General features: G+C 32.4%; 6 protein-coding genes and 1 long non-coding RNA gene across 12 annotated transcripts; 2 read left to right on the forward strand and 5 right to left on the reverse strand.

The window, feature by feature from the left end:
- Positions 1–6,454: 6,454 nt before the first annotated feature.
- LOC101489985 (uncharacterized protein At2g34160-like) lies at positions 6,455–8,313 on the forward strand. The gene is made up of 5 exons (XM_004486625.4): positions 6,455–6,715; positions 6,806–6,854; positions 7,550–7,612; positions 7,731–7,795; positions 7,963–8,313. The coding sequence occupies exons 1-5, from the start codon at positions 6,590–6,592 to the stop codon at positions 8,062–8,064; spliced, it is 405 nt and encodes a 134-aa protein (XP_004486682.1). The 5' UTR covers positions 6,455–6,589; the 3' UTR covers positions 8,065–8,313.
- A 222-nt stretch (positions 8,314–8,535) lies between these two features.
- LOC113785177 (uncharacterized) lies at positions 8,536–9,905 on the reverse strand. The gene is made up of 2 exons (XR_003471323.2): positions 9,294–9,905; positions 8,536–8,845 (listed from the first exon to the last, which is right to left on the reverse strand). It is a non-coding gene; the product is annotated as an uncharacterized lncRNA (long non-coding RNA).
- A 297-nt stretch (positions 9,906–10,202) lies between these two features.
- Positions 10,203–14,361, reverse strand: LOC101490973 (uncharacterized). The gene is given in 5 exon segments (XM_073364267.1): positions 10,203–10,943; positions 10,945–11,514; positions 11,517–11,926; positions 13,448–13,494; positions 14,243–14,361. Coding segments are annotated over 5 exon segments (1,887 nt in total).
- LOC101489456 (pentatricopeptide repeat-containing protein At1g80150, mitochondrial) lies at positions 13,601–16,871 on the reverse strand. 3 transcript variants are annotated; one of them, XM_004486623.4, is made up of 2 exons: positions 15,247–16,871; positions 13,601–14,461 (listed from the first exon to the last, which is right to left on the reverse strand). In XM_004486623.4, the coding sequence occupies exon 1, from the start codon at positions 16,679–16,681 to the stop codon at positions 15,488–15,490; it is 1,194 nt and encodes a 397-aa protein (XP_004486680.1). In that variant the 5' UTR covers positions 16,682–16,871; the 3' UTR covers positions 13,601–14,461; positions 15,247–15,487. The 3 variants fall into 3 exon arrangements, with proteins under 3 accessions (XP_004486680.1, XP_004486679.1, XP_073223530.1); XM_004486622.4 differs by having other exon boundaries at positions 13,601–14,542; XM_073367429.1 differs by having other exon boundaries at positions 13,601–14,828.
- A 1,560-nt stretch (positions 16,872–18,431) lies between these two features.
- On the reverse strand, positions 18,432–21,950 carry LOC101489124 (uncharacterized). The gene is made up of 8 exons (XM_004486621.4): positions 21,732–21,950; positions 20,967–21,079; positions 20,649–20,720; positions 20,464–20,499; positions 20,039–20,084; positions 19,573–19,660; positions 19,143–19,200; positions 18,432–18,704 (listed from the first exon to the last, which is right to left on the reverse strand). Exons 1-8 carry the CDS (start codon positions 21,808–21,810, stop codon positions 18,654–18,656), a joined length of 543 nt encoding a protein of 180 aa, XP_004486678.1. The 5' UTR covers positions 21,811–21,950; the 3' UTR covers positions 18,432–18,653.
- A 1,609-nt stretch (positions 21,951–23,559) lies between these two features.
- LOC101488796 (DCC family protein At1g52590, chloroplastic) lies at positions 23,560–25,280 on the forward strand. 2 transcript variants are annotated; one of them, XM_027331514.2, is made up of 5 exons: positions 23,560–23,808; positions 23,880–23,937; positions 24,350–24,457; positions 24,766–24,881; positions 24,960–25,280. In XM_027331514.2, exons 1-4 carry the CDS (start codon positions 23,637–23,639, stop codon positions 24,860–24,862), a joined length of 435 nt encoding a protein of 144 aa, XP_027187315.1. In that variant the 5' UTR covers positions 23,560–23,636; the 3' UTR covers positions 24,863–24,881; positions 24,960–25,280. The 2 variants fall into 2 exon arrangements, with proteins under 2 accessions (XP_027187315.1, XP_004486677.1); XM_004486620.4 differs by having other exon boundaries at positions 23,568–23,808; positions 24,766–24,858.
- A 331-nt stretch (positions 25,281–25,611) lies between these two features.
- On the reverse strand, positions 25,612–27,863 carry LOC101488459 (RHOMBOID-like protein 5). 3 transcript variants are annotated; one of them, XR_003471321.2, is made up of 5 exons: positions 27,402–27,863; positions 27,043–27,206; positions 26,748–26,926; positions 26,363–26,516; positions 25,612–26,249 (listed from the first exon to the last, which is right to left on the reverse strand). XR_003471321.2 is itself a non-coding variant. In XM_004486619.4 (5 exons), the coding sequence occupies exons 1-5, from the start codon at positions 27,674–27,676 to the stop codon at positions 26,189–26,191; spliced, it is 936 nt and encodes a 311-aa protein (XP_004486676.1). In that variant the 5' UTR covers positions 27,677–27,859; the 3' UTR covers positions 25,612–26,188. The 3 variants fall into 3 exon arrangements, 2 of the variants coding, with proteins under 2 accessions (XP_004486676.1, XP_073223546.1); XM_004486619.4 differs by having other exon boundaries at positions 26,363–26,619; positions 27,402–27,859; XM_073367445.1 differs by lacking the exon at positions 25,612–26,249 and having other exon boundaries at positions 26,398–26,540.
- Between the last annotated feature and the right edge of the window lie 14 nt (positions 27,864–27,877).

Raw genomic sequence — 27,877 nt, forward strand, 5'->3', positions numbered from 1 at the left:
ATAATGTTATTTTTGTGGTTGCCTAAGTGGCTGGTGATTTCATAACATATAATATGCATCTTTGTGGACGCATGTGTGGCTGGTTTAATTTTTTCTCATTGGTATGTGTGACTTCTGTGTGGTTGGTTATATCCGGATCATATATATTTAGGAGCATGCATAACTTGCATATATTCTATTGTTATTTTTATTTTGATCTAATTATTTGCTCTACGGTTGCTACTTGATTTATTTAGATACATTTTATGACTTTTAATACATCTTTGAAAACTATTAAATAACCAATTTCTTTAAATCTTTTATGACGAAAGGATTTTATATTCATATTTTATGGTTGTTAATTTATTATTTGGTTTAATTTTTGTTGTGGGATGAACTGACCCCTTACACCAATATTTAGGTACTAATAATCTCAAAAGTTGTATGAATGATGTTTGATTTGGTGCACGCGCGTGGGAAAATGAGACCTTTACTTTAAAAATAATATTTTGTATTACTAAAAATTTTATCGTACATTGTAAAGTTATTTACTTTTCATCGTTAACTTTTAATAGAAATGTGGAAGTGAGATTTCATTTGCTTGTAAATAATTGAATGTAATTAATTTCAGTCAACCTTGCTTATTTTGAAATTCACTTAAAGAAACTTTATTTTATTTTGGAGCATAAATGAATATTGATCTAATAACTGGAATATTAATTTTGCAAATAAACGAATAAATAATATTTTAGTAAATTGCATTACATTCTTTTACAAAAAAAAATAAAAATATCAAGTCATTTTCTGACGCATCTTCAAATTATTACATGATGAACTACTTTTAAAAAAAAATTATAGTTATTTCTAAAAGAAAACTAATATGTTTAAGTAATTTTTGGATCAAAAAATTTGGGGCTTTACAATGATGAAGAGACCAATATGTCAAGTGATGATACTTTGAATTCATCTTCAAATAGAAAAGAACATAAAATGCAAAGTGAGAAGGAATTATTTGATGAAGAGTATTTTACAGAGGAATTGGAAAGTGATGATTCACAAGAAACTGATAAGTATCCTTTATTTGTCATGCCAAAAAAAAAGGAAGATTATAAGTGGGTTTTAGGAACCCTTTTCACTGGTAAAGAAGAATTTAAGGAGGCTATGACAACATATGCCATTCATAATTAGAGGGATTTGAAGTTTATAAAAAATGACAAACTAAGAGTGAGAGTTAAATGCAAGGAAGGTTGTGAGTGGTTTGCCAATTGTGCAAAGTTACCTGATGAAGATACATGGCAACTTAGGAAACTAGTTGACACACATTCATGTAATAGAGAGTATAAGGTCAAATTTATGAGATCAAGTTGGCTCGGGAAAAGATTGTACTCAACAGTTAAAGAGAACCCGAACATAAAAATTACAGATATTTCTAACAATGTTCATCAAAAGTGGAATGCTGGAGTAAGTAAGATGAAGACATTCAGGGCATGTAGGGTTGCAATTGATATGGTTGATGGATCATTCAGAGAGCAATATATAAGATTGTATGATTATTGTCATGAGTTATTAAGATCAAATCCAAATAGTACAGTTAAGTTAGAAGTCCAAGCTACAAATTCAGAGGTAACTGACTATGTGGACATACCACTTTTACCTAGTTTTCAACGCCTATATATGTGTCTTAATGGATGTAAAGAGATTTCCTGATTTGTAGACCAATAATTGGTCTCGATGGTTGTTTCCTTAAAAGGTATTATGGGGGTATGATTCTTGCTGTTGTAGGTAGAGATCCAAATGACCAAATGCTTCCAATTGCCCTTGCTGTAGTTGAAGGTGAGACAAGAGATTCATGGACTTGGTTCCTTAAATTATTAATTGATGACTTGGGTGGACAACAAGCATGCAAGTCCTACACCTTCATATCTGATCAGCAAAAGGTACTCATTAAAGTTCTGTTTTGGTAATTCTGTTAGATTGGTAGATTGAAAATTCTGTTAGATTGGTAATTCTGTTTTGGTAATTCTGTTAGATTGGTAATTCTGTTAGAATGAAAATTCTGTTATGGTAATTCAGTTAGATTGGTAATTCTGTTTTGGTAATTTAGTTTAGATTGGAAATACATATCCTAGTCACCTTGTGCAAGACTGCAAGTGTTGTTGCATTGCATTGAATTAGATCGATCATAAAAATAAGAATGCATGCTGCATAAAAATAAGAATGCATTGCATTAACCCCCAAATCCGATGACAGAAAAAATACATATAAAATTTATATTGAATTATGTTCCTTAAAAAGAATTATATTTAATTTTGTTTGTGCCACAAGTTCTAATACAAGAAAGCTGTAGGCTGCATATTTTTTAGCATCAAATAGAAAGCTGCAGGCTGCATATTTTTAGCATCAAATATAGGATGAGGGTGACTTGTGTGCAGGCTTAGGAGTTTGGTAATTCTGTTTTGCAGTCTTCTTCATCAAATATCTATAAATAATTCATCTTTTCTGACTTTGGATATGTATTTCCCTTTGTTAATGCAGAATTTACTGTATTAAAAAACCTTTAGAGCACACATTAAAGTCCATATTCATTATTTTTTGTTGTTTATGTAAGGGACTATTGCCTGCAATGGATGAGTTGCTTCCTGGGGTGGAACAAAGATTTTGTGTAAGACACCTCTATAACAACTTCAGAAAAATTCACCCATGGAAGAAGCTTAAGGAATTGATGTGTAAGGCAGCCAAGTCAACATATCATCAAGCATGGGAAAGTGAAATGAAAGAGTTGAGGAAAGTTAACGAATAGGCCTACAAATATTTAGTGAAGATTCCTCCAAGGTTTTGGTCAAAGTCAAGATTTAGTTTCAATTCTAAATGTGATGTGCTTGTTAATAATATGTCAGAGACATTCAATAGTGTCATAATTGGACCTAGAGGGAAACCCATAGTGACAATGTTTGAAGACATCAAATTGTACTTATTGGAAAGGTGGGCTAGAAATAGAACTACATTGGAAAGGTACACTTGTTCTGTTCTGCCTCAAATCAAGAAAAAGTTAGCAAAGGAACAAGAATTATCAAGAATGTGGTTGTGTAGGTAATATTGTTTTTTATGCTTTGGTTTTGTTCTGTTTTTTAATTCTATGGTTCTAAAATCTGCCTGAAATCGATTTTGAAACATGTTTATTATGCTATGATTTTGAAACATGTTTATTATTATGAAATCTGCTTGAATTCTGAATTATGATTTCTGCCTGATTTTGCATGATTCTGATCCTGATTCTGATCCTGTTTATGCTATGATTCTGATCCTGATTTTGCCTGATTCTGATCTTGATTTTGATCATGTTTATGCTATGATTATGATCCTGATATTGTCTGATTCTGTTCATTTCTGTTATGATTCTGTTCATTTGTGTTCTGTTATTCTGAATTCTGATCCCGATTTCTGCCTGAATTCTATAATTCTGATCCTGTTATTCTGAAATCTGTCTGAATTCTGAATTATGATTTCTGATTCTGATCATTTGTCTGATTCTGTTCATCTCTGAAATTTGATTCTGTTCTGATTCTGTTATGAAATCATGTGTTAATTCTTCTTATTCTTATTGAACAAGGTATGCTGGTGAAAATATATTTGAGAGTTAGTAACATCAACCACACAGGAGACAAGTTTATGGTATCACTGGAAAATAGAGAATGTTCATATAGGAAGTGGATGCTCACTGGAATTCCCTGCTGCCATGTAGTTTGTTGTTGCAACTTCCTCAAAAATGATCAAGAAGACTTGATTCTAACATATTTTAGGCGAGAGACATATGCGGCATGTTACCGACCTGTTATTTACCCAACAAATGGACAAAATATATGGGCTCAAACTCCATATCCTGATGTCTTACCGCCACCATCAAGAAGGCTTCCAGGAAGGCCCAAAAGGTCAAAGAACAAAGATGGCGATGAAAAAAATAAGGACTCGACAATGATTAGTAGGAAAGGGATGTCAAGTAAGTGCAGCAACTGTAAACAATCTGGTCATAACAAGGCATCATGTCCAAGCCAAACCCAAGAAAGCCAGTCTCAAACTGAAGTTGGTCAAGCGCAAACTGAAGTTGTCCAAGCCCAAACTGAAGCTGTTCAAACCCAAATTCAAGCTGCCCAGACCCAAGCCCAAGCCCAATCACAACCTATCAAAACCAGAGGAAGACCCAAGAAAAACCAACCCACACAACCCGTCAAACGCAGAGGAAGACCCAACAAACTACAATCTGCACAAGGTCTGTCCCAGCAAGCTCAGTCCCAGTCCCAGCCTGCACAAGCCTAGTCCCAGCCTGCACAAGCTCAGTCCCAGCCTGCACAAGCTCAGTCCCAGCCTGCACAAGCCCAGTCCCAGCCTGCACAAGCTCCGTCCAAGCCTGCAAAAGCTCAAGCTCATTCAAGCACTTTTAGACCAAAGTTCAAAACATGGAAATAGTAATATTATGATCTGTCACTTTTTGCTAGTTTATGATCACTTTTTGTTAGTTTATTTTAGTTTATGATCACTTTATGTCATTTTGTATCACCTGAAACAGAATTATGGATTATGAATGAATAAATTATGCAGGAAATGCTTTATGAACATTGTATGCCGTTTTGTACCACTTGAAACAGAATTATGGATTATGAATGAATAAATTATGCAGGAAATGGTTTATGAACATTGTATGCCGTTTTGTACCACCTGAAACAAAATTATTGATTATGCACTCCTTATGAATGAATCATTTATGGATCTCAATTCTGATTTTCTGAGATTCATAGCACCATGTTGACTTTCTGATTTTCATCAATTTAAATCTAATGTTTAATAATACAATTGCAGACAAATCAAATATTATATTGACAGTAATAATTAAATAAATAACAACCAAGAACATTGGAGCCACAATTGATGCAAAAGAAAATTACATTAATAGTTCCAAATTCCATACAACAAACTCTATCATAACTACATACTTACAACAAATCTACTACATCAACCTCAAGAAAATTACATCTACTACAATAAGCTCATTTTAGAGCTAAGATCAACAATAAAACAACACATGCTACACCAAACAAAATGCATAAAAATAGCAGCAATTTCATCTTAATAATGGTTGACTTGTGATCTCCATGCATCTTCAAAATGACATTCCTAAGAGTCATAATCTCCAACTCCTTTTGGGGGCACTCTAAACATTGTGTATGTATTTGTTGTGGAGTTCTCTGTTGTGTTTGAGGCATATAGTCTGAACCCCAAACAAAGTAATTGCATCTACATTCAATATTACAACTCTACAATTGATGAACAAAGAGAACATCAATAACAAATCAACAAGAAACAAATTTCTAATCTGAACCAAAAAACCATAAATCTAAAACCCTAATATGAGAAAACCATTATGAAAAACAAAATCCCAAAATCTAATCTAACAACCTCAACGAAAATATCAAAAACCATAAAGGTTTTATTGCTTACCACAAAATTCCTACAACCACAAAACTTTCTTCCTCTGTTCGGACCCCATTTTGTCACTGTGCGCATCACATGTTTCAAACCACAATCACAATTTGGCAGCTCACGAATTCCATTGGAAACGAAAGAACCATAGTTGTAGGACTGTGTATTTGACCCATTTGAACATGAGGCGGCCATGGATTTTGAGTTTTGGGAACCGTGAATATGATTTTTCATGGATGGAAGAAGAAAATGATAAGAGAAAAACAAGTGGGACAAGAGAAGAACACGCAGAGGAAAACGATTTCACGGAGATGAGAAGAGGGAAATCAGTGGAGATGAGAGAAGAAAACAGGAAAATAAGAAGACGAAAATGAGAAGAGGGAAATCAGTGAAGATGAAAATACCAAACAAGAGATTTAGAAATATCAAAGAGAAAAAACTGAAAAGAAAACGGATGAGGGAATTTGTTAAAGTTGCCTTAACGGAAACTCACTTAAAGGGTAAAATTGAAATTATTTCAAAAAATAAAATACTGCAATGGGAAAAAAAAAGGGGTTAAAGGACCAAAACGTTACCTGAAATTAAGTTAAGGGACCACGAATGTAATTTAGCCTATAATATATTATAATCTATATGATATTTATTTATATATAGATTAAATTGATAAATATCATTGACTCAAAAAAAATAAATTAGTGAATATCATCTACCATGCTATTCATGTAAGTATTAAAATATGATATCAATGACTATGTAATTATATGTATAAAAAATTAGAATGATTCAAACTTAATTAAAATCATTTAAAAAGATAATCCATTGAAATTTACATAAATAATTATCTCATTCATGCTTGGCAAGACCTCCATATTAGTATATAAATAAAATCCATAAATTTTTTGTAGTCTGAAACGTTGTTTTCATGAGTGGGCCTGGTGCAATCAAACATCCTACAAATAAACCAAATCGAATCAAATTATTGGGCCTTGGCCCAGTAAGAAAGAGAAAGGACGCTGTTTGTGCTTCGGGGGTTTCTTGAATGAACAAAACATCATTCGATAAACAAATTGTTAGGGTTTTGATTGATAGTATCATCATCGTTTCGTGATCGTAATCGTAGGAGAAGGAAAAAGGAATGGAAGGCATAACAGAGGGACTTAACAACATCAACATTAATAACAACTCCGATTCGTATAAGAAGAATCGCATTCAAGTCTCTAACACCAAGAAACCTCTTTTCTTCTATGTTAATCTCGCTAAGGTACCAATCCTTGTCTTTCTTTAATTACTGTGTCTTCTTTCATTTTTTTTTGTTTATTCATTATTTTTTTTTTAATTATTGTTGTTGCAGAGATACATGCAACAGCATAATGAGGTGGAACTCTCAGCACTAGGAATGGGTATTCAAATGCTTCTTATTTTTTCCTTTTATTATTTTTTATTGTTTTGTAATTAATTGAAATGTGCTATTGTTGCTTTTTTGAGAACACGAATATAATTTTTTTTTGTCTATGAATGATTCGGGTTTTGAAATTTGTTTCAAACTTTTTATGTTTTTATTTTGTTTACAAACATTTATGAAACTCCATGTAAGTTGTTGGTAGATTGCATTGGTTTGTTTTGCTGATGCATAGTGTGGTTTAGTTAGGGGTTTAACTATTTGGTGTGGAAAATTTGATAAAGACAAATTGGATTAACTATATTTGTAACCACATGGTATTTTGGAGGTAGTGTAGTGAGAGATTTGCTTTGATTCATTATGAACTTCTCTATTTGATTGAAGACAGAAATGGTGGGACAACACGGTTGCAATCATATGGTATAGTTTATTTGTATTAATGAATTGAATACTAGAGAAACGTTTTATGGTTTTCTAAATTTGGATCAGAAGGCAACGACTTTTTGGATGTTGTTGATTATGTAGACACTCATATTATTTTCTGTAATAGTAGAATTAATTGTAAACTTAAGACAAGGAAGAAAATGCAGTGTGTTTTGTGATTTATATAACTTTCTGGTTCTATCTTTTCTTTACTCTTTTCCTTCTTTAAATTTTAATGTCGTTTCTGATTATTTTTTTCTGTCTTTGTTACAGCGATTGCCACAGTGGTAACTGTTGCTGAAATTTTGAAAAATAACGGGCTTGCTGTTGAAAAGAGTGCGATACTATCTTTTTCTTTGGGGAGTGGGAATGTTTCCTCTCCCCTCTTGTTACATTCTCTACTTCTCCAGTTGTTAAATTATCTGATTTGTTTTATGATGGAATCTTGATGCAGAAATCATGACATCAACTGTCGACATAAAGGATGATTCTAGAGGTAGACCTGTCCAAAAGGCCAAGGTAAGGGTGCCAACAATTTCATTTTACTTAGAATGTAAGAAATGTCTTTCTTTTCATAAAAAAAAAAAAAGCTTTGTTGAATTTATAGTCAGGTTAAACAGTCTCTAAGATATAGCGTTATTTGTTATTAGTTTCTAAGTTCTACATTTGATGAAAACATATTTTAGATTGAAATAGTACTTGGGAAGACAGCAAATTTTGATGAGCTGATGGCAGCTGCGGCGGCTGAAGATGCTGAAAATGGTGATATTGAAGAGCAGACTGCATGAAATTCAAGTCATAACTACATCTGAATCGTTCGAAGATATGTAATCTTTAATGATTTGCATTTTTGTTGTTGCAATGTAGAAGATATGTCATTATAGACAGACCTACAATATTGAACTACAAAATTTATTTTGCTTTCAGTATAAAATAGGCTGTTAATGTTTTCATTCTTTCTGGATTTAATTTATTGTTTTCTTCATTGAAAGGAAGAAAGTTATGAAATTCTAACGTTGCGAATATTTTTTTTATCATTCTGTGCTTCAGTTTCTCCTCTTTTGGGGTCTAAAAGGTTAACCTTTCATTTCTTTCCTTTTACCCACCTCATATTGAGTGCTCCATTTTTTTCTTATCAAAAGTAACAAATAGTATTTTAAAAATAGTAACCCTTTGAAAAAGTCATTTTATGGGTGACATTAAAAAATTACCAAAATACTATTTAGAAGAGCAAACAAAGAAAGAATGAAAAACACACATTGTACAAAGTAAAGGTAGAATAAAATCAACGATATAGATGTTACAACATAAAAGATGTATAATTTGAGAATGTTATACAAATATTTATTGGTCGAGCAAAATCCTCACATGCACCATACTAGAGAAAAATTTATCATATTCAGAGGTTTGCCTGACCTCGGTATCTTGCCATTATAACTCACATGATGCTCAACACACCTCAAACTGCTGATTCTAATGACTGTCAGGATTTCTCATTCAAAATTCGGTAGGAGGCTTCAACCTTATCAGTCTCTTGATTCTTTCTTTTTCTGTATTTTCCAAATATCCCTTCAAAAGATATACAGGGAAAATGTAAGCACAACATCAAGAAGAAACTCCTTTCACAGCAATGGAACATGGGAGTACATAAGATGCAAAAGGATAAACGTTGGATCAGAGGTGTGGTGAGGCAAAAAAAATGCAAGTGTTGTGATTATTAGTAGTATTGTGATTTTTTTTTTCTTCAGTTCATATTTATTCTTTTAAGATGGAGTATCATGCCATGTGCATAGCAGAAGGTAATCACTAGCGTGATGAGTCCCATGCAAAACAATTAACATCAAATAACAATATTTGTAGTAACTAGATAGATGCATATGATGACATACACCATGTGAATGTCAGAAAATAATATGTCTCTAAGGTAAGTAGTAGAATGAATGAGTAAACCAAGAAAATTTTCAAAAGTTTGCTGTGATCTTTTACTAAACATCGTCCGGCATGCATGTCTTCTCACCTTCCATACAATTTCATCCTAGCACAAGCAAATTCTTCCATACTTATCAAGGAAACGGGGCTCAGTTGGAGGCTTTCCACATACATCCTTTACAGCTGAGGTTATTGTAAAGATCACCTCCGACACTGGAGAAAAACAAAACATTGGCAAATGTGATCGATGTAAAGTTATTAAAGTTCTTGACAGCTTTCAAACATATAAGTTTTTGCAATTTCCAATTTACAACCCTTGGTAAAATAACAATATACTTTGAGACACTTGGCATTGTTATGAACACTGATGCCGTCAAATGCCACTATGAACAAAATAACCTTGTTTTTTAATTAAAAATCTTTATATTTTTCTTTTCAAGGAAAGTCAGACAGAAGTGTCCACTGAGTCTAGACAGTAGATTCTAAGATATATCCCCACTAATTCACTTGATTGCTAGATTTTCTCATAACTTCATTATTAAAATTGTAATTCTATACTTCCGACACCACATGAGTATCCTTTAATAGCTAGTATATCTTCTATTAATATAGAGACTAGAGAGTATGGGGGAAGGTATCCATCTTCTATTAATAGCTCCTTTTACTAGGGAGTATTTCATGGCTAAATGAGAATGGTGGATTGAGGGGATGCTGCGGAGAGAATCTTGCAATAATTGAGGCAATAGAGAGAAAAGGAAATGGAGCAACGGTTCTGGATGGACACTAGTGTGAAAATATAGAGGCTATGGTACAGGAAATATTGTGCAGGATGGACTAGATTCTTAGGAACCCAATTGACACCATGAGGAGAAGCAAAGCCACAGGTCCTGGACAAGAAAACAATCAACACATTACGAGGTAGAATAATTATTGTCTCGAAGATGAGGTCCAAGAACCAAAACTGCAGACAAGGATACAAACAATGAAGAACCCTGCTTTACTGTAAGTTTGTCACCCTTTGATTTTTGTCTGATTTATCATAAAATTTTGAGTCTTCAATCAAGGTCTGTAAAATAATTGAAGCCTCTGAGAGCCTTCCCTGATGCAGGTATTTGTCTAATTTCAGGGAGTACTCAAAAGCAGTTTGGAGTTCAATCTTATTCAGATCGCCGGATATAATATTTCTCCATTCTTTCGATTTTCCTGTTTGACATAAACCATGCAGCAGGGCACTCAAACATACAGAATCCATAGGAAACCCTTTCCTCAGCATCTTAGTTTGTAACAACTGGGCAGTATCAACCATTCCATGCTTACAAAGACAAACAATAATAGAATTATAAGCGGCAATCACTTCACTCCATCCACCCGATATCATCGTTGAAAAGAAATCCAAAATCAAGGATCTGTCACTTTCGTCATATTTTCTGATAAGAACTGTACTTTTTGTAATATTTTTTAAACCATGTATGAGTTAATGGAATATAGTATCATTTGGAAGACAATTTTTCATCAGCATTAGCTCAAAAAAGGATGCTGCTTTTTCAGGTTTACCGGCCTTACAAAAACCACCGATAAATATAGTGTATGTGACAACATTAGGCTCCAAATTAAAAGATTGCATCCCTTTGAAAAAAATTTCAGCTCTGCTCATATCTGCTTTCTTACAGAATCCATCGATCAAGGAGGTATAAGCAACCACATTTGGCTTTTATTTCTGTTTCACCATCTGTCCAAAACATCTTGAGTGAACTATCTAAGTCACGATGCTTTACAAATCCATCTATAACTGTGGAGTAAGTGTATTCATCTGGAGCGTGATGCATATTTTTCATCTTATATAAGTATGACACAGCGTTTGTCATCTTTCGGAATTTACATAAACCCCTAATCATGACATTGAACCCGACAAGGCCAGGGTCTATACCTTTACTCATTACAACTTCAAAAAGAGTTGTTGCCTTATGAAGTTCATCATTTCTAATAAACCCATCTACCAGAGTGGCATAAACATACGCATCAGGTTGTAAATTTCGATCAAGCATTTCTGATAGTAGTAGTTTGGCAGCAGGAAACTTTCCTTTCTTGCAGAGACCACTCATCAAAACATTGTAAATCTGAGCATCAGGAAAAACACCCTTCTCCATCATTTTCTCTTGGACCATCAGCGCAACATCAATTTCCCCAACAGCAACAACTCCATGGATAAAAGCTCCATAGGCAACCAAGTCCGGTTTATCTCCTATTTCAACAATCTTAAAAAGCATATCTGATGCCATAACATAATCCCCTTGTTTGCAATAAGCATGCAAGCATGCATGAGAGGCGTATAACTAAACTTATTTGGCAACAATTTCCTTTCTTTCACCTTCTCTATGAGCTCTTCAGCTTCTTTAATCCTTCCAACACGACACAAAAAGTTAATCAGAATATTAAAAGTCGTAATATCCGGCTCACAACCCACCTCATTCATCCTTCTCATCATCTCGGCAGCTTCTTCCACCAAACCATGCTTGTATTGAGGAACAATAACATTATTAAACACTTGTACATTCACATTCAATCCCATCACATTCATTTTTTTCATCAGTTGATCAACTACTTGAAACTCCCCAGCCTTGCAAAATCCATCAATCAAAGCCCCATAAGTTTCCAATGTTGCCAAAAAGCCTTTGACATTGATTTTGGAAGGAACCGAACCAAAAAGATCGGTGTTACCAACTCAAAGCGTTGAATTAACATTTTCTATTGTAAATACGAATTTAGTCATCAAATTATAGGAATTTATCGGTATTTTCCTCAAAATATTAACAAGCATTTAATTAAAATTACACTCCCCTTGTAAAAAAATCTGGTAAATTATTAGGTAACATGGAGTTTCGTTGGCGGTCTCTTGAGATTAAATAATTAAATGTAAAAAATAATATGACATTAAATAATTGATTTTTTGGGCATTATATTCAATGAAACTTTGAGGTCTATGGTGTTCACAATTTTTTATTTTATTTTAAAAACTAATCACAATTATCAGATCTTTAGAATTTTTTTGAACAAACTAATATTTAATTTTAACAGTAATTATTTCATGCAGATTTAAAACTTATCTTTTTCCTGCTAGAAGAATTAGAGTTAAAATATTGAAGACTTAAATATAATTTTAAGTTTTTATCTTTTCATTGATATTTATTTTGGTCATTTGTTTTTTTAATTTATTTTGATCATTCATCTTTTATTTAGTTTTTATCTTATTCTTAATAACTATTTGTTCTTTATTTTTTTACAAAATTATACAAAATTATTTTTTTAAAAGTAAAATAAATATTACATTAAAAATAAAGAACCAAAAAAAAAATCATTAAAATAAATATTAAATAAAAGATAACATCAAAATTATATTTTAGCCAATATTAAATTACTCAACAATTTATAATAAATCTTATACATATTTTGAGATAATGATTAACTGTTGCATTTACATGTTGGATTTGATTCCAACAAAACAAGTGACTAAATTCCTGTCAAAAAAACAGAACAAAACAACTATTTACTAGATTATTCTTCTAGTGTAATCCTAAAGTAACAATCTTCACACGCACAACCAAGGTAGCCACAATAAACCACAGACCATTTATATGTTTCATTGCCTAATACACTCGACTTTGTTTGATACTCCCTCCGTGTTTCTATTTATAAGAAAAAATGTAATATATTTGATCCACATTTTAAATTATATACATCATCACTTTCTTTTTTATAAATAAGAACAAGAGAAATACAGTTTTTTTATTTTAAATAATCACTTATAATAATTTTTTTAAGAATTTCCATATGTTTAATACAATATTTAAAATAAAGAATAGTTTAAAAACTACAAATAAAAAACTGATTTGAATAAATTATCATAAAAACACTACTTCTACTTATCAAACGTATCTAGAATTGTAAAACTGAGTTTGCATCAGATTGCGACTTTAAAAATTACATAAAGGGGAAGTCACAGATTTTATGGACAATTATCATGTTTATGGTGCACGATTCATTCACTCAAGTAATGTTTGGTTCGATGTAAATGTAATCATTTAACGCTTTGCTGTATAATCATCAATGAAACCTGAGAGCATAAAAGTATTACGAATATATACGCAAAAACGGTTCAACAGTCTGGATGAATGACGATATACTGTGTCTAATAAGTTAAGACGAAACAAGGCAGAAGGATTAATCATCGGAGGAATAAATTACCTGGATCCAATACACAAAACAGACCGGCTGATGAAACTTTAAAAAATCTTTAAGGATTCCATTAAACCAAAACCACTAGGAATAGATCATGGTGAAGAAAATAAAATTTAAATGATAAGCAATTTGTGATGATTTTAAAAAAATCATTATTAATAAGAATAACTGCTTAACTTTGCAGGCTTTCATGTATTCAAAATCAAGAATAAAGTTTCTCATGTTTTTTTCAATGAAAAAATTATATGAAAAAAAAGCTAGAAAGACAATTGCCAAAATGAATTGATGGGCAGTTGACTTTTGAATGAGGTGGTCACCACTCTATTACACCCAGCAACCTCACCTGTATTTTGTCAAAATTCAGGTAACTTTTTTTCTAGCTGTGTAGCATTGCTCTTTCTGTACTTGCTCTTTATCTTCGTAGTTTATTCAGTCAAAATTGTCAGCACTGTTAGCCGAAGACTGCACAAACAATCATCGGGGAAGTACACAAACTTTATCCATGTGAAACAGCAATGTCACCATGGTCAGATCTAGGGATAATCCCAAAATTTACACTCAATTTTGCCTTCCAATGATAATGCTCTGTATTGTTCTTGTTTATTGTCCCTCATACACCCTTAACAATAATTTTCACAGCAGAAGGCAGATGCAAGTTCTCCAATACACTTCAACATAACTTAGTTATGCAGACAAATAGATTATCTCCTTCAACAAATTTGATTGGAAACATAAACAATAATGGGATACCTCCAAAACCAGGTGAACATTCAGCTAGTTTCGAGGTTCACTCGCAGAAACCTGTCTCTGTAAAAACTTCCTCCCTTCACAAGTACTTCGTTGAACCACGTGCATACATTATTATACAGTGCTGAAAGAAGCCATCTAGACAGCCTCAAAATCTGAATAAGGTTGCTCATGGTATACAGGCATCTGCTGTACACTACACTAAGCCCATATTGCAAATCAAAATACTTCCAGAAATTTCCAGATCATGACGATAACGCTTTTCCTTTTCCACTTCAATGGCAAATAGATATCTCGAATCAATTCTAATTTAACTTCATTTTTTAACAGGCCATAAATCAACAATCCTCAAATCTATACATCAACAAACAACTAATTTAGAACTTTAATTATTCATATAACTGGGTTTGAACAGTCATAAGGGTAAAGCTACAGGTTAACTTACGGTACATCACCTAAATAAGATAATATAAAAATAAAAAAAAACGAAACCAGCAGGCACATTGATAAAAAATGTAATTTGTATGAAAAATAAAATTGAATAACAAAATGTTACACCCAAGTTTACATCTGATCATAAATATCCAAAAGGAACAAACTTCACTTATTAAAAATAAGTATTATGTTCTCCACCATGATTCTGAAATCATTTAGCATAACATAAGTATCTTAAGACAAACAACTATGACTAAATTGGCATTCATATATGACATATATTTGTGCATGCATACAGGAAAATATTATTTTTCTCCAAAACACAAAAAAGTGATTTATCAAGATATGCAAGTGCCTTTAACACCACAAATCCACCCTAAAATTTTCCGTCATTGCAAATATATATGAATATTCGATTTATTACTATCGATCTCATAAAAAGATCCATGGATAAATCACCAAACAGAAATACGATTTTTAATGAAAGGCATGGAACAGAATATCATGTAGAACCTTCATATTCATGCACGATTTCTCTGCAATGAAAGTGATAACAGAAAAACGGTGTATGTATGTGGCAGTATGAAAGAATGTTGAAAGGAAAGGAGTATTTCAAAACTTACAAGAGTATATATGATAATTGCCTCCTGAAATACCATCTTGACTGGAACATTATTCAGGAAAATATAATGAACTGAGTGGAGATAACTAGTATTTGACTGCTTGTATAAATTGGATGAGATGCCTTCAAATTTTTCAGGCTTGTTACTTAAATTATCAAGATGTACAAATGAATGGAATACAAAGAATATGAGATCCATTTGGGCAGCTACCCCACTAAAGTCAAACGATTTCCCTATTCCACTAACTTTTCTGCCCAGACAATAGAGATTTCATTGTAGCCAAATAACTGGAAGAAAACGGAGGTTTTCTGCTCTTAGCCAACACAACAATCTCCTTGGCTTCATCAATCTTCCCAAATCTCTTAAGGCCTTCCAGCAGCATAAAGATGGTATCTACGTTCGGAAACCAATTTTTCTTCATACTATCTTCGCACATAGCACATGCCTGATCAAAATCCTCTCTCTTACACAAATAGTGAATCATTGTCTGGTAAATCTTAGCAGAAAGCTTATAACCCTTCTTGTGCAACGCTGAAAAAACCCTCGTTGCCATGTCAGGATAACCAACCAGAAAAAAACCCTTGATAATCAAAACTAAAGTAACATCATCGGGAGTAACCCCAATTCTCCACATCAAACGCATAAGAGCATTAGCATCCCAAACTCGCCTCACCGTAACCAAAAACTGGATCCGAACATTAAAAGTAGCGATATTCGGCATACAACCTTTCAACACCATACGGTTCCACAATCCATTACCAACTTCCCACCTCATATGCTCATAAAACGCAGACATAAGAGTGGTATAAGTAACAACATCAGGTTTAATACCCTTATTATTCTCACACTCTAACATAAACAAATAAGCCTCTTGAAGCTTATCAAGTTCACAAAAAGCCTTAATAGCAATGTTAACAGAATAAACATCTAACTTAATGTTAAAACTAGAAGGAACGTCATTCAAAAAGCGAACAATAGAATCATAATCCCGCGTCTGAGCCAAAACCTTAAGAGTGATATTAAAAGATTTAACGGTTCTATTACATTTGAAAGAATGCATTTGATAGAAAGTTTCGAGAGCGTGTTTGGTCATACCAGCATTACCATACAAAGCGATAATTCGAACGACGAAACCTTCGCGGCGAGATTGAGGTAGGGTTTTCTGTTGTTCGAGTAATTGTTCGATGTAGTCGAAGCGTTTAGCACCGGCGAGACGTGAAACGGTGTCGTAAAAGGCGAAACGATTTTCGATGAGGATGGGATTAGTTGCATTGGATTTGAAGAGATGGAAGAGTTTGTGTGGGTCCCACTCGGATTTGAGTCTGTCGAGAGCTGGTGGTTGTAAGGGTTTATTATTGACGATTGCGGCGGAGGAGGAAGAGGAAGAGAAGTTGTTGCAGAATCTGCGAGTGGATCGCAGAGAGGGCATTAGCATGATCAGGGAGAGGGTAAAAGTGGAACATGCTCAATCAAGGTTGAAGAAGAAGATGATTACGGTGGTGATGGAGTTGAATAGCATTGGAATCAGAATGAGAATGAGAATGGGAATAGGGTTTAGGAGCAATGTGCAGCGCCACCATTGGATTCAACGGGGTTTACCCCGTTTTCTTAGTTAATTTTTCTTCTAATTCTTTTTTGCATAAATACTAGTACCACCTAATTTTTATTTTCACTTGTTAATAAATATCATCTTTCAAAATTAAAAAATAACTAATATGACCCGTCAACAACACGAATATCAACCAATATATTCACCATAAAATTAAGCAAATTTTAATAAATTCCTGTATATTTAATTTATATTTGATCATTTCACACAGACGTGTTAAAAAAAATTATTTATTAGATATTAATATATTATTAATTATAAATGTATAGAAGAATATATTACATTAAATTTTTTATAAATAATATTAATTAAATGATACATTTAGACATAAATATATTAAAAGTTAAAATAATTATTTATTTTAAAATAAACTCTTTACACAAACGAGTCAATTATTGTGTAATGAAATAAAATAATTTTTTATTTAATTTTTTAAATCTGCAACATTATAGATACTAGAATAATTTAGATAAAACAATTTATTCTTATTGAAATTATATAAATTAAAAGTTGGTTAATTGCACTTTTTAATACGTAATTTGATCAAGCGTACTTTTGGATCCTATACTTTGAATTATGTTTTATTGTGGTTTCTCTAATGTTTTTAGAGTGATTTTAGTCACTCTATTTTAATAATTAATTCAGTATGAACTCACTATCAACTATTTTAAATAGGTCATTTAAGGTTTTATTATTTATTAAAATATGGAGGATTTTATAGAAGATGAGATTCGATTTTAAGAGAAGAAAAATTAGAGATTTTTTATTTTTAGTTAATTTTAATGTTTTAATTGGTGTGGTTTTAAGTGAAATAATATATAAAATGATTTTTTAATTTAATAAATTTAGTCGTGAAACTTTTTATTAAACTATGAGAATTTGAAAATGGGTGGAAGAAATTAATTGAAACAATTGAAATTTTGAGGGACTGAAATCACTCAAAATAATAGAGGCAGCAAAATGTAGATGACTCTAATTAGAAGGATGAAAATTGTAATTAAGTAAATAATATATTAGTAAGGCAAGAACTTTGATTGGAGGATGTGGTTTGAAACTCTTCATTCTTAACACGTGACATGACAGTTGATGATGCATTGGAGGATGTGGTTTGAAACTCTCCATTCTTAACAAATTTAAAACTCGTTTTCTACTATTTATATTACAAATTCACAGGATCGAAATGCTTACACTCGACCGAACTTTGATTGGTATTAACAATATGTTTTTTGATTAACAAACAAGTAGATAATTACTCCTTCCATCTCATAAGGAGGGTTATTTTTACTTTTTGTTTTTTTGACAAATGACTATTTTTGCTCATTTTACACATATTTCAAAATAATTATAAATAAATAAAAGAACAGTAATTTTGATAATAGTTTTTTGTAGTTTCATATATATCTTTCAAACATAAAAAAAATATCAGTCATAGAATGAAAATATATTGAGCAGTTATAAATCTTGCATTGTTTGGTTCCACATCAAAGTTGTAAATCTTGCATCTCCTCACATCGCAATATTACGAAACTAAATATTGAAGCTTATATCTAACCGTGCGTTTAATATGAGGCCACAGTGAGAACAAACGCTAATCTAGTTTTTGTATAAAGGAAGAAGGTTTTCAATGAACCAACAAAGGATCAAAAGAAATTATAAAATTCAACTACTTTGTATTAATTCTTAATATTATGCTGTTAATGGTACAAAATGACACCTTCAAGTTCAAAAAAAGCATGACATGTGCTCATAGTGCTCTTGGAGGCCAGACCCATTTAGTTTGATTTAGATTCATCATCATTTACTCTTTTGAAGTTATCACCAGCAGCCCCAAAGCACCAATGAGAATATACTGCAAATAAGAGAGACAGCTTTAGCACACTTCATACTTGTTGCAATTAAAATATATATATATATATATAAGGCGCTCTAATGTAAGGAGTTGGCTTGAAAGAAAAGTGAAAAATCACAGTCATTGATTTAAAAATCAATAGCCAAGATTGTGATATAATACATGCATATGTACAACCACAAACTGCTATTTATTTAAATCTAATCCCTTGATTTTCTCATCAAGAGATGCAACTCTTCACTTTTCTGTCTAATGAGCATCCCTCACTTTTAGGGGGTCAAATCCCAAAAATCTATATCATACACCTTTAAATCGGTCCTCACTTATCTCATAGTAAAAATCCTGATTATCATGGTTCAGTGGTTCACCATAAACATATACATAAATCGACCAACTTCAGCTGAATGACAACATAATAGATTAGCGGAGCAAACAAACCTTGATGATAGGTTTTTCAGTCATGATAATTGTCACCCAGCCAACATAAGGCAAGAACCTGCAATTGACAAATACAAGCAATGACGACAGAACATCATAAAATGTTTTTCAAATGAACATGCTTCGTAATATAGATTGCAAAATGTAGGAATTAGTATATCATAAACTAGGATAAACCCTTGGTATATCGTGTTCAAAGGCCCAACAAGTGTTTGATATTCCACAAATAGGTATCAAGACTTAGAGGCATTAACCATGCATGCATGATACCTTAGTGTCACAGATCCCATTCTTATTATAGTTTGAGACTTTAAAAGCGTATAACCTTAACCTTTATACATTGCAATTAAGACATACAGGTTGCAAGGGCAAGGGAGGAATGGCCTTTTTAAGACAAGTTTAGAAATCAAGTGTAAAAGAAATGTCATACCCAACAGCTCTACCCATAATGTGGTGTCTATTCAGCCATAGCTGACCATGAGCATACAGTAGCCTGTCATCCCCATAGTTGTTATCTCCTGCCAAAGACAGCAAAATACATGATGGAATGGAAGGTCATTACATTAACAGACAACCACTATATAAAACAGACAACTAAACAAAAATTATGAAATAAAATATGGATTTAATTTATATATATTGTCAGTATAAAAAGTTTTTACACTGCCAGTCAATCACAACCGTTAGATAAGATATTTGACTTTTAACAAAACTACCTTTAAATTCATCCCCATGAATGTTGTGATGTGCTGACAGTATAAAACTATTTACACTAACAGAGCATAGATAGAATATTGGAGAAAAGAGTGAAAGTCAAATTCGCTATTAAAAGATTATGTTTTGTATAATGTAGAACCTAAAATCAGCATTGACAGTATTTATATACTAGTCACTACCTTTTGTGAGAACATCAACCTCCCCGGTATCTCCCCTTTCATGTACCTACAAAATGGTCAAGCATTAAGGGTCTCAAACAGGACAATCTTAATTATTGTTCACTGCGTGATAGTAACTAATAAGTGTATATTTCAAAAAGCATAAAGAAAGTTAAACCAGTGAAAAAAGTTATGCTATGGGGATTCAGGAAGTTTCCTTTGGAATGAAGATAACTCGGGTAATGTTGATCTTAACCATTATATCCTCAGAAGAGAACTATGTGTGGATCCTCTCATCTAAGGTTCTCACACGAGAAGATACAAAGCACTTCATCACAGAGTTCACATTCAGTAACTTTTTTTTAAGAGGCAAAATTTAACATTCAGTACCAATGATGCAACTCTTGGAAACAACATACTAAATTCAACCAAAACATTGAGCTTACCTTAATTACACGATGAACAATCGGAATCTCCCGCCCCTTAAGAAAGAAAGAAAAAGGTACATGCCAACAGATTTTGTCAGTAAGGAAAGGAAAGTATTAAGCAGAACACAGAATCAGAAAATGCTGATATAAATATGAATCAAAATAAGCAAAACATAGAGGATAAAACCGAGAGTTGAACTTACATCTACATTAAATACAACAATCTCACCAGCACGAATTGGATCCTTATTCATGTGTAAGAATAAGATGTCTCCCTGTAAAAGCCAACATTCATTAGCTACAGAAAGAAACAGACAAATTACATTGAGAAATTGTTCGAATATATATATGCAGCTTCTCTTTCCTTGACGAAACTGTACTATTATTGTAGAAAATATCAGATACAGAAAATACTATTTATTGTAGAAAAAAATTAAGGAACGCAAAATATTAATTATTGTGGAAAATATTTTATACAGATTACAGAATTACCGAGACTTTGATGCATAAGATTGGCTTACCCGCTTGAATCCTGGTTCCATACTTCCAGAAAGAACAACGACGACAGGAGATTCACTGCCAGTGATGCACATCAATGCCTTCCATATTATCAGTGCAGACGTAACAATCATGCCTGATGCAGAACACAGATCGCCTCAATAAATATAACTTATATAGATCGACTAGAAATCCAGTATGTTGACCATACTTGTGGCAAAATAAACATAGCATTAAACAATGAAGTACTGTTTCAAGCATATCCATACAGGATTGTGAAGAAACAAGGCAAAAAAACTTCTATTAACTTCAGAATTCCTCAAAGTGTACCAATAACCCAAAATCCTTAAAGAGGAAAATGACATGAAATTCAGCCTCTAAATTCTCATTTGATTCATCACCCAAAAGATTAGCCATTTAATACTAAACCCATAAACCACCATATGAAAAACCTTGAATCTATAACCTGTGAGCGTTACAAATAACCCCTCAATTGGTAGTGTCAAAGATAAACCCCACATCCGAAAATTGAAAAAAAATAATAATTACGCCACATACGACTCATTGTAATACGAATTGTTGATATAAACCCTAAAATTAAAATAAATAATAGAGTAAAAATTTTCTATCTAAAACTTGAAAATTCTCTAATTTCAGAGTCGACCCACTTCACTGTAGCTCCCATATAGACCTTAGATAACGCAAATACGGATTTTTGTTTGTTTGAATTGATTTGATGCATTACAGAGAGAGAGAGAGAGAGAGAGAGAGAGAGAGAGAGAACGAACCGAGACTAACAGCCTGAGTGAGGACCTGACGGATCTGAAGAGATTTGATAGAATCCATAGTGTCACCGATAAAACCCATTGCTAAGCTTCTTTCTTCTGTTCTGTTTGTTGCTACCAACTTCACCGCTTTGTTGAGTGAGTGACTCTTCTCTTTTTCTTTTCGCCGGTTAACAAATAGAGAGAAGAGACACCCAAAGACCAACACCACAAACAAACGTATATTTTTTTTATTTTTATTCCATTATTATATTTATTATAAATGGAAATTGTTTACAATTCATTACTTTTTCAATATCCTTTTATTCTCATTGGACATAATTGGGTTAAAGGTGTCACTATGACTGTTTCAGTAACTATGGTCAAGCTTATAAAAGAAAAATAATTATGGTCAAGGAATATCTTGTACTTATTACTCTTAATTAAATTTTTCTATTTTTATTTATTTTAAAAATATTAATTTTTTAAAATTATTATTGAGTAAATAAGTATTTTTTTAATGATTTTAATCATGGTCAAGGAATACTTAATGTTTATTTTAGTTTCTATAATTTTGTTTATACATTGTTACTATTTTATATCTTTTATTGTATGAATTATCGACACTTTAATTTATAATGGTCAATTAAAATTGACTATTAATTTAATCATGTGCAGAAAATGATATGGCACGGCTTTTGTGATCACTCTAAGTTATCAATGTCGGGGCAAATAAGGTTGGAGGTTGTTATCAACTCAGGTACTAGAGTTTTTTTAGACTTCAAAACAACATATTATACTCAGTAATTTTTGGATGTGACCATTGAATAATTCTAACTATATTTTGTGTAGTATTTGGTCTTCTCGTATAGTGTTAAAAGCATGACACCGTTGAAAGATTGGTGATAGCTAATATGTGAATATTTGATATGATTCTTGGTTGAGTAATAGAGTCAATTATCGGGTGCAATTCCACCTCCCTACCTTTTCCTTCTCAATATCACACGATTAATTAGTTGATTGATACTAGTGTTGGTGCTTAGAATGAAGCAACTTAGAAGGTCTCTTTTTACTTCTTTGGATTTGGAAGTGATCTTGAAAATTCCCCTTGTGTTGTGGGGTTATTACACAAACCAGATGATATAGTAGTCTAGGCAAGAATAGTGTTAAAAGTGACTCTAGGGTGTGCTGAACATTTGAGGATAGAGATTCACTCAAAATCCTCTAATAGTTGATTGCGGTTTTGACAACTTTATATACCTCTCGATATCCAAATTTTTATTTGGAGACTTGGAAGAAACTGTCTTCCTTAAAAAGCAACATGTCTCGCAACATTTATTTGTTGTGATTGAACTACTAAAAATTCTTCACGTTTATTCCTTATTTTATGTAATAGCATCCTTTGTTGACAAATGGTGTTTTTAATAGACAATAATTTGCTTATTCATTCAAAAAAAACTTATGAGTTTTACTACTGCTCAAGAATCATTATACATAATTACAAATCGCTAAACTAAAATACTTAAATTTTAATAAATCACATTTTCACTTAGTATGACAATAGAGCCAATGTAACAACTTTGGTAGTGCAATATGACACTAAGATATAATAATGGAGACTATTCTAATTGACTATCTTATTTTGATGTGCAAGAGCCCTTTTAGTGTCATACTTGTTGGGTGATGAAGAAAGGTTCCAATGATCATCCACCCCTAGCCCAAGAGCAACATTTACTTTAAAAAAAGATAAATATAAATAATTGTCGTATTTAAAAAAATAAAAAATAAAATAGAATTGCCATATTAAACTACCAATAAAGTTAGCCGGTAAAAACTTATCCAAACCACAGACTGAAGATATAATCCAATTATGATTAATTAATATTATTATATTGATGAGAGGTGCTCGCAGGCAACTTGTTTGAGAAAATGGCTCTTCAGCTTCCTGGTTGTGTTGGGCGCTTCAATTCAATCACGTGCTCTCCACGTGCTCTAAAAGTCAATAATACTCTGTCACAACCCCGAAGCGACGGCGTGAAGTGGGTGGAAGCAACTTCCTCCTTCTTCGACCAAGACAAACGACCTATCATGTTGTTTGACGGTAAATCAAATTAATTCCTTCCAATTTTCATGCAAAATTATTACTCTTAATTTCTTGCTTTTCACACACAGGGGTATGCAACTTATGTAATGGCGGTGTTAACTTTGTCCGTCACAATGATCGGAATAAGTATTAATATCTATCTCTTTTTCATTCTAAATATTATTATTAGATAAGATATCTTGTGTTATTGTAGTAGTTTTAGTTTAGTGACATACATGAAGAACTTCATTAGCTACTTAAGGCATATTTGGTTAAATTGTTTAATTAAGCGCTTATAATACTTATCGTGTAAATTGTTATGTATCACAAAAGATAAAATTAACTCAAATTAATTGTTTAATGTAAGTTATAAACCGTTTGGAAAGCTCATGAAAGTAACCTAAAACAACTTACAAACATGTTATAATAAGTTGTTTGCGTTCGTTTTCCTAAACAGTTTCACAAGTGAGTACGTTAATAGATAAACTCAAATATATCAATCCAAATATTTCTTTACTTGGTTTGTTTTATTTATATTTTGTTGGGTTGGGTTTGACAGGACAATTAGATATGAAGCTCTTCAAAGTGAAGCAGGTAAGATGTTACTTAAAAGATCAGGAAGAGCTCCTGATGATATTTCAAGTGTTGTACTTGTTGAAAATCATAGGTATGTTTGTCTATTCAATTTTATTATTCAAGTAATCAAATCATAAGTATTCATTTTAGACTAATTTTTTTTAGCTTATTAGCATCTTTCTATAGGGCCTAGGAGATAAATGTTGTGTTAAAAAATGTCTATCCAAATAAGATTCTCTTTCTGTTAATTTTTCCATTGTCTTTTCAATTGAATAGATTTCTCTCTTATAATATATAATAATGCTTGTTCTGAGGAAAGAGGAAATTTGTGATTGCAAGTTATCAAAATGAAGAGTTGGAATTAAAATGTATGACTTGGTAGTTTATTTTATTCTATAGATCATACATAAAGTCAGAAGCTGTGTTGAAGATTATGGAATACATAGACTTACCCTTTCCGCAGCTAGCATTTCTTCTTCAATTTGTGCCTCTGTAAGCAGTAGCATTTTTTACAGGTTCTTCGCTAGTTTTATCGTGTTATTTTATTGCTAAAGGGGAATAGGCTTGATGATAAATGTCATGAATGATTGCAGGTTTGTCAGGGATTTTGTTTATGACAATGTTGCAAATAATCGTTACACGGTTTTTGGTCGATCTGAATCATGTGAAATCTAGCACCATCCTGGAATGAATACTATTGATAAGAGAAATGTGTTATATTTGAAAACCATGGTTGTTTCTTGTTATCCTCAAATCTTTCGGTTGAAGGCTCTATGTACTATATAGCATAACAGGTAAGCTTTAACTTGATATACTTTATACAAGGAAAGAACATCAATTTGTAATAATATCTTCTGTCACAAATGGTTTGCATTTTCAATTCTATATATCAGAAAACACTACCTATTTCTTCATTAGTTTCATCAAAGAATCAATTAAATTAAGCCATTAAACTGTCTTTGTTTTTTTCATTTTATTTAACATTTTCTAAGCAAACTGAACTATCTTAACTTTACTCATTTTTTCGCTTTTGCAAAGATCTCAAGTTTTCACAAAGAATGTTGATTGTGGTGTCATGACGAGTTGTTTTTCCATTAGCTTTCTGTCATTTTGTTTTGTCAAGATTCAAGCAAAGACTGTAAGTTGAGATTGATTATTTTTCAGATAATTTACACTCAAGCAAGAATTCTGTTTGAGTTGATCTGTTACTAACGATTATATAAGAAAAAGAAAAGTACCAAATAGTTAAAATAAGTCTCCAACTTCTAAGCACTTATACAAAATATAGAAGTTTCTGCTTTAACAAATAAAAATAAATTTAATCAGTCTCATTCCTGTTCCTATTAGATGAACTATTCAATCCACTAAATAATGAATAAATATTCACTGCAGATGGATCTACTTTGTGATGATATCTAGATATATCTAATTTTGGAATAGAGAACAGACCATTTTTTTTGAATAAATGATAATCTATACACAAACACTATTTCACATGTTCCAAAAGACAAGGAGACCAGCATTCAACAGTTTCCTCTATCCATATAGACAACCAAATAGATACATGTATAATTCATTTCATGCAGTCGAATTCGGATATGTTTCTTCTGAATGACGTACGAATGATCATGTACTTGGAAATAAGATAGAGTTTCAAACCAGAATTCAGAGAAGCATTCATGATCATGCGCAAGTGTTGAATCAAAAGAAATTGGAGGGTCCTTTCTTTATAAGACATGTACTGCTATATACACTTCTAAAAAAAGGAGATTTTGGAGTGTACACAAAAACTTGAAGAACAGGCTGTGGAATCGGAATCTCTCTAATAGGAAAACATTTCATCTGACTTTCCTAAGTACAGTGAAGCTAAGCAATATGCATATCTGTCAAATGAGTCATTGCATCAAAGTTAAAGGAAGTTAAACCAAGACAAAACAATTTCCAATTCTGTTATGAAAATTGACAACAAGAAAGAAAAATGTAAATCACTACTAACCCGAGAAGTAAGATGATGACCGACAATATCAGGAACAAATACTGATAGAATTTGTACTTTGATTTGCGTTTTGCATCATGTCCGGGAGGCAAATATTTGCGATTCACATATCCAAATTGAGGGCGCATTAAAATAACAAAACCAAGGAAAAATCCTGCAAGGAATCCTCCTATGTGAGCTGAATTGTCCACATGAGGTAGAAATCCAACAGCCAAATTTAGACCAATAATGAGCAATAGACTTGTAAGAGCTGCACACTGCAGAAGTTAACATGGTTTAAAATCTGCCCGTGTTTATTTTTTCTTTCAATACAACAAAATATATCGTTTGCATAACATAGCAACTAATATACTAACATGTGTTTATCAAGAAAAAGATATAGTACCTTATTTACATAGATAGTCCAATTGGTTAGAAGCTCAGAAAGCATGGCTCCAAGAAGTCCAAAAAGTGCACCAGATGCACCAACTGATATGGTATTTGGTGCTACAGAGTCTCTCAAATGCAAAATTGATAACAAACTTCCACCAAAACCAGAAAACAAATATAATAATCCAATTCTCACTGCAAGTCCAATTAAGATATCATAGAGAAATCAAATATAAACATATTTAACAAAGAGTTTTAGCATGCCAAAAAAAAAAAACTAAGTAGAAGTTAATTAATGTATATATGCTTACAAAATCCAAATTCCTTCTCAAGCCGAACTCCTATGAATAAAAGACTAAACATATTGGCAAGTAAATGTACAACTCCTGCATGAAGAAACATGCAAGAAAAGAATCGCCATGCTTCATTTTCACCCACCACTAGGTCCTTTTCAAGTGCTCCTAACACCCTCAACCTGCATAAATTAAACACAATAATAACCCCAAAAAGACCAATTAACAAATAATTACTGTGAAACTTGCCATTGTTTTTTATTTATTCCATTCATACATGCATTGAAGACATTTTCATTTTTTTACATTATTAGCAATTGTTTTGAAATGTTGAAGAAAGTAAAGAGAATAATGAAGAAAAAGGAGAAGAATCTCACGTGCGGACAGAAGGGCCAAGGAGAGGATTTTCATTGAAAGGTTGAAAAGAGAATCTTCCCAAATATTGAGAGAAAAGACAAACATCATCATTCAAATAACCAGGACAATCATTGAGATACATGCTATACACAAACATTGCAATATTGGCTAAAAAAATGAGTGGCACCAACCATGAAAACCACAACTTTGTTTGTGAGGCATGGAAATTAGGAGGTGGTGGCGGGGGATAGCGAGCCGCCTCAATGTCGGTGGAGAACGGCGGCCTTTTCCCCATACGGCGGTGTTGGCTGTATGGTTGTGGTGGATATTGTAACAAACATACACAGAGACAAATAAAATAGGTTGTTGTGTTGCCAAATAGCAATGCATAGTTATGGATTCAACAACTCTTCCCTCCTTTGCTTTCTCTACCACTTAAATTAGCTCATTCATTTTCCCCCTTATATCTTTTTTGTTGGAAGCCACTTACATAATT

This window comes from Cicer arietinum, chromosome 1 (genome assembly GCF_000331145.2).
Source record: "Cicer arietinum cultivar CDC Frontier isolate Library 1 chromosome 1, Cicar.CDCFrontier_v2.0, whole genome shotgun sequence".
Lineage (NCBI taxonomy): Eukaryota > Viridiplantae > Streptophyta > Magnoliopsida > Fabales > Fabaceae > Cicer > Cicer arietinum.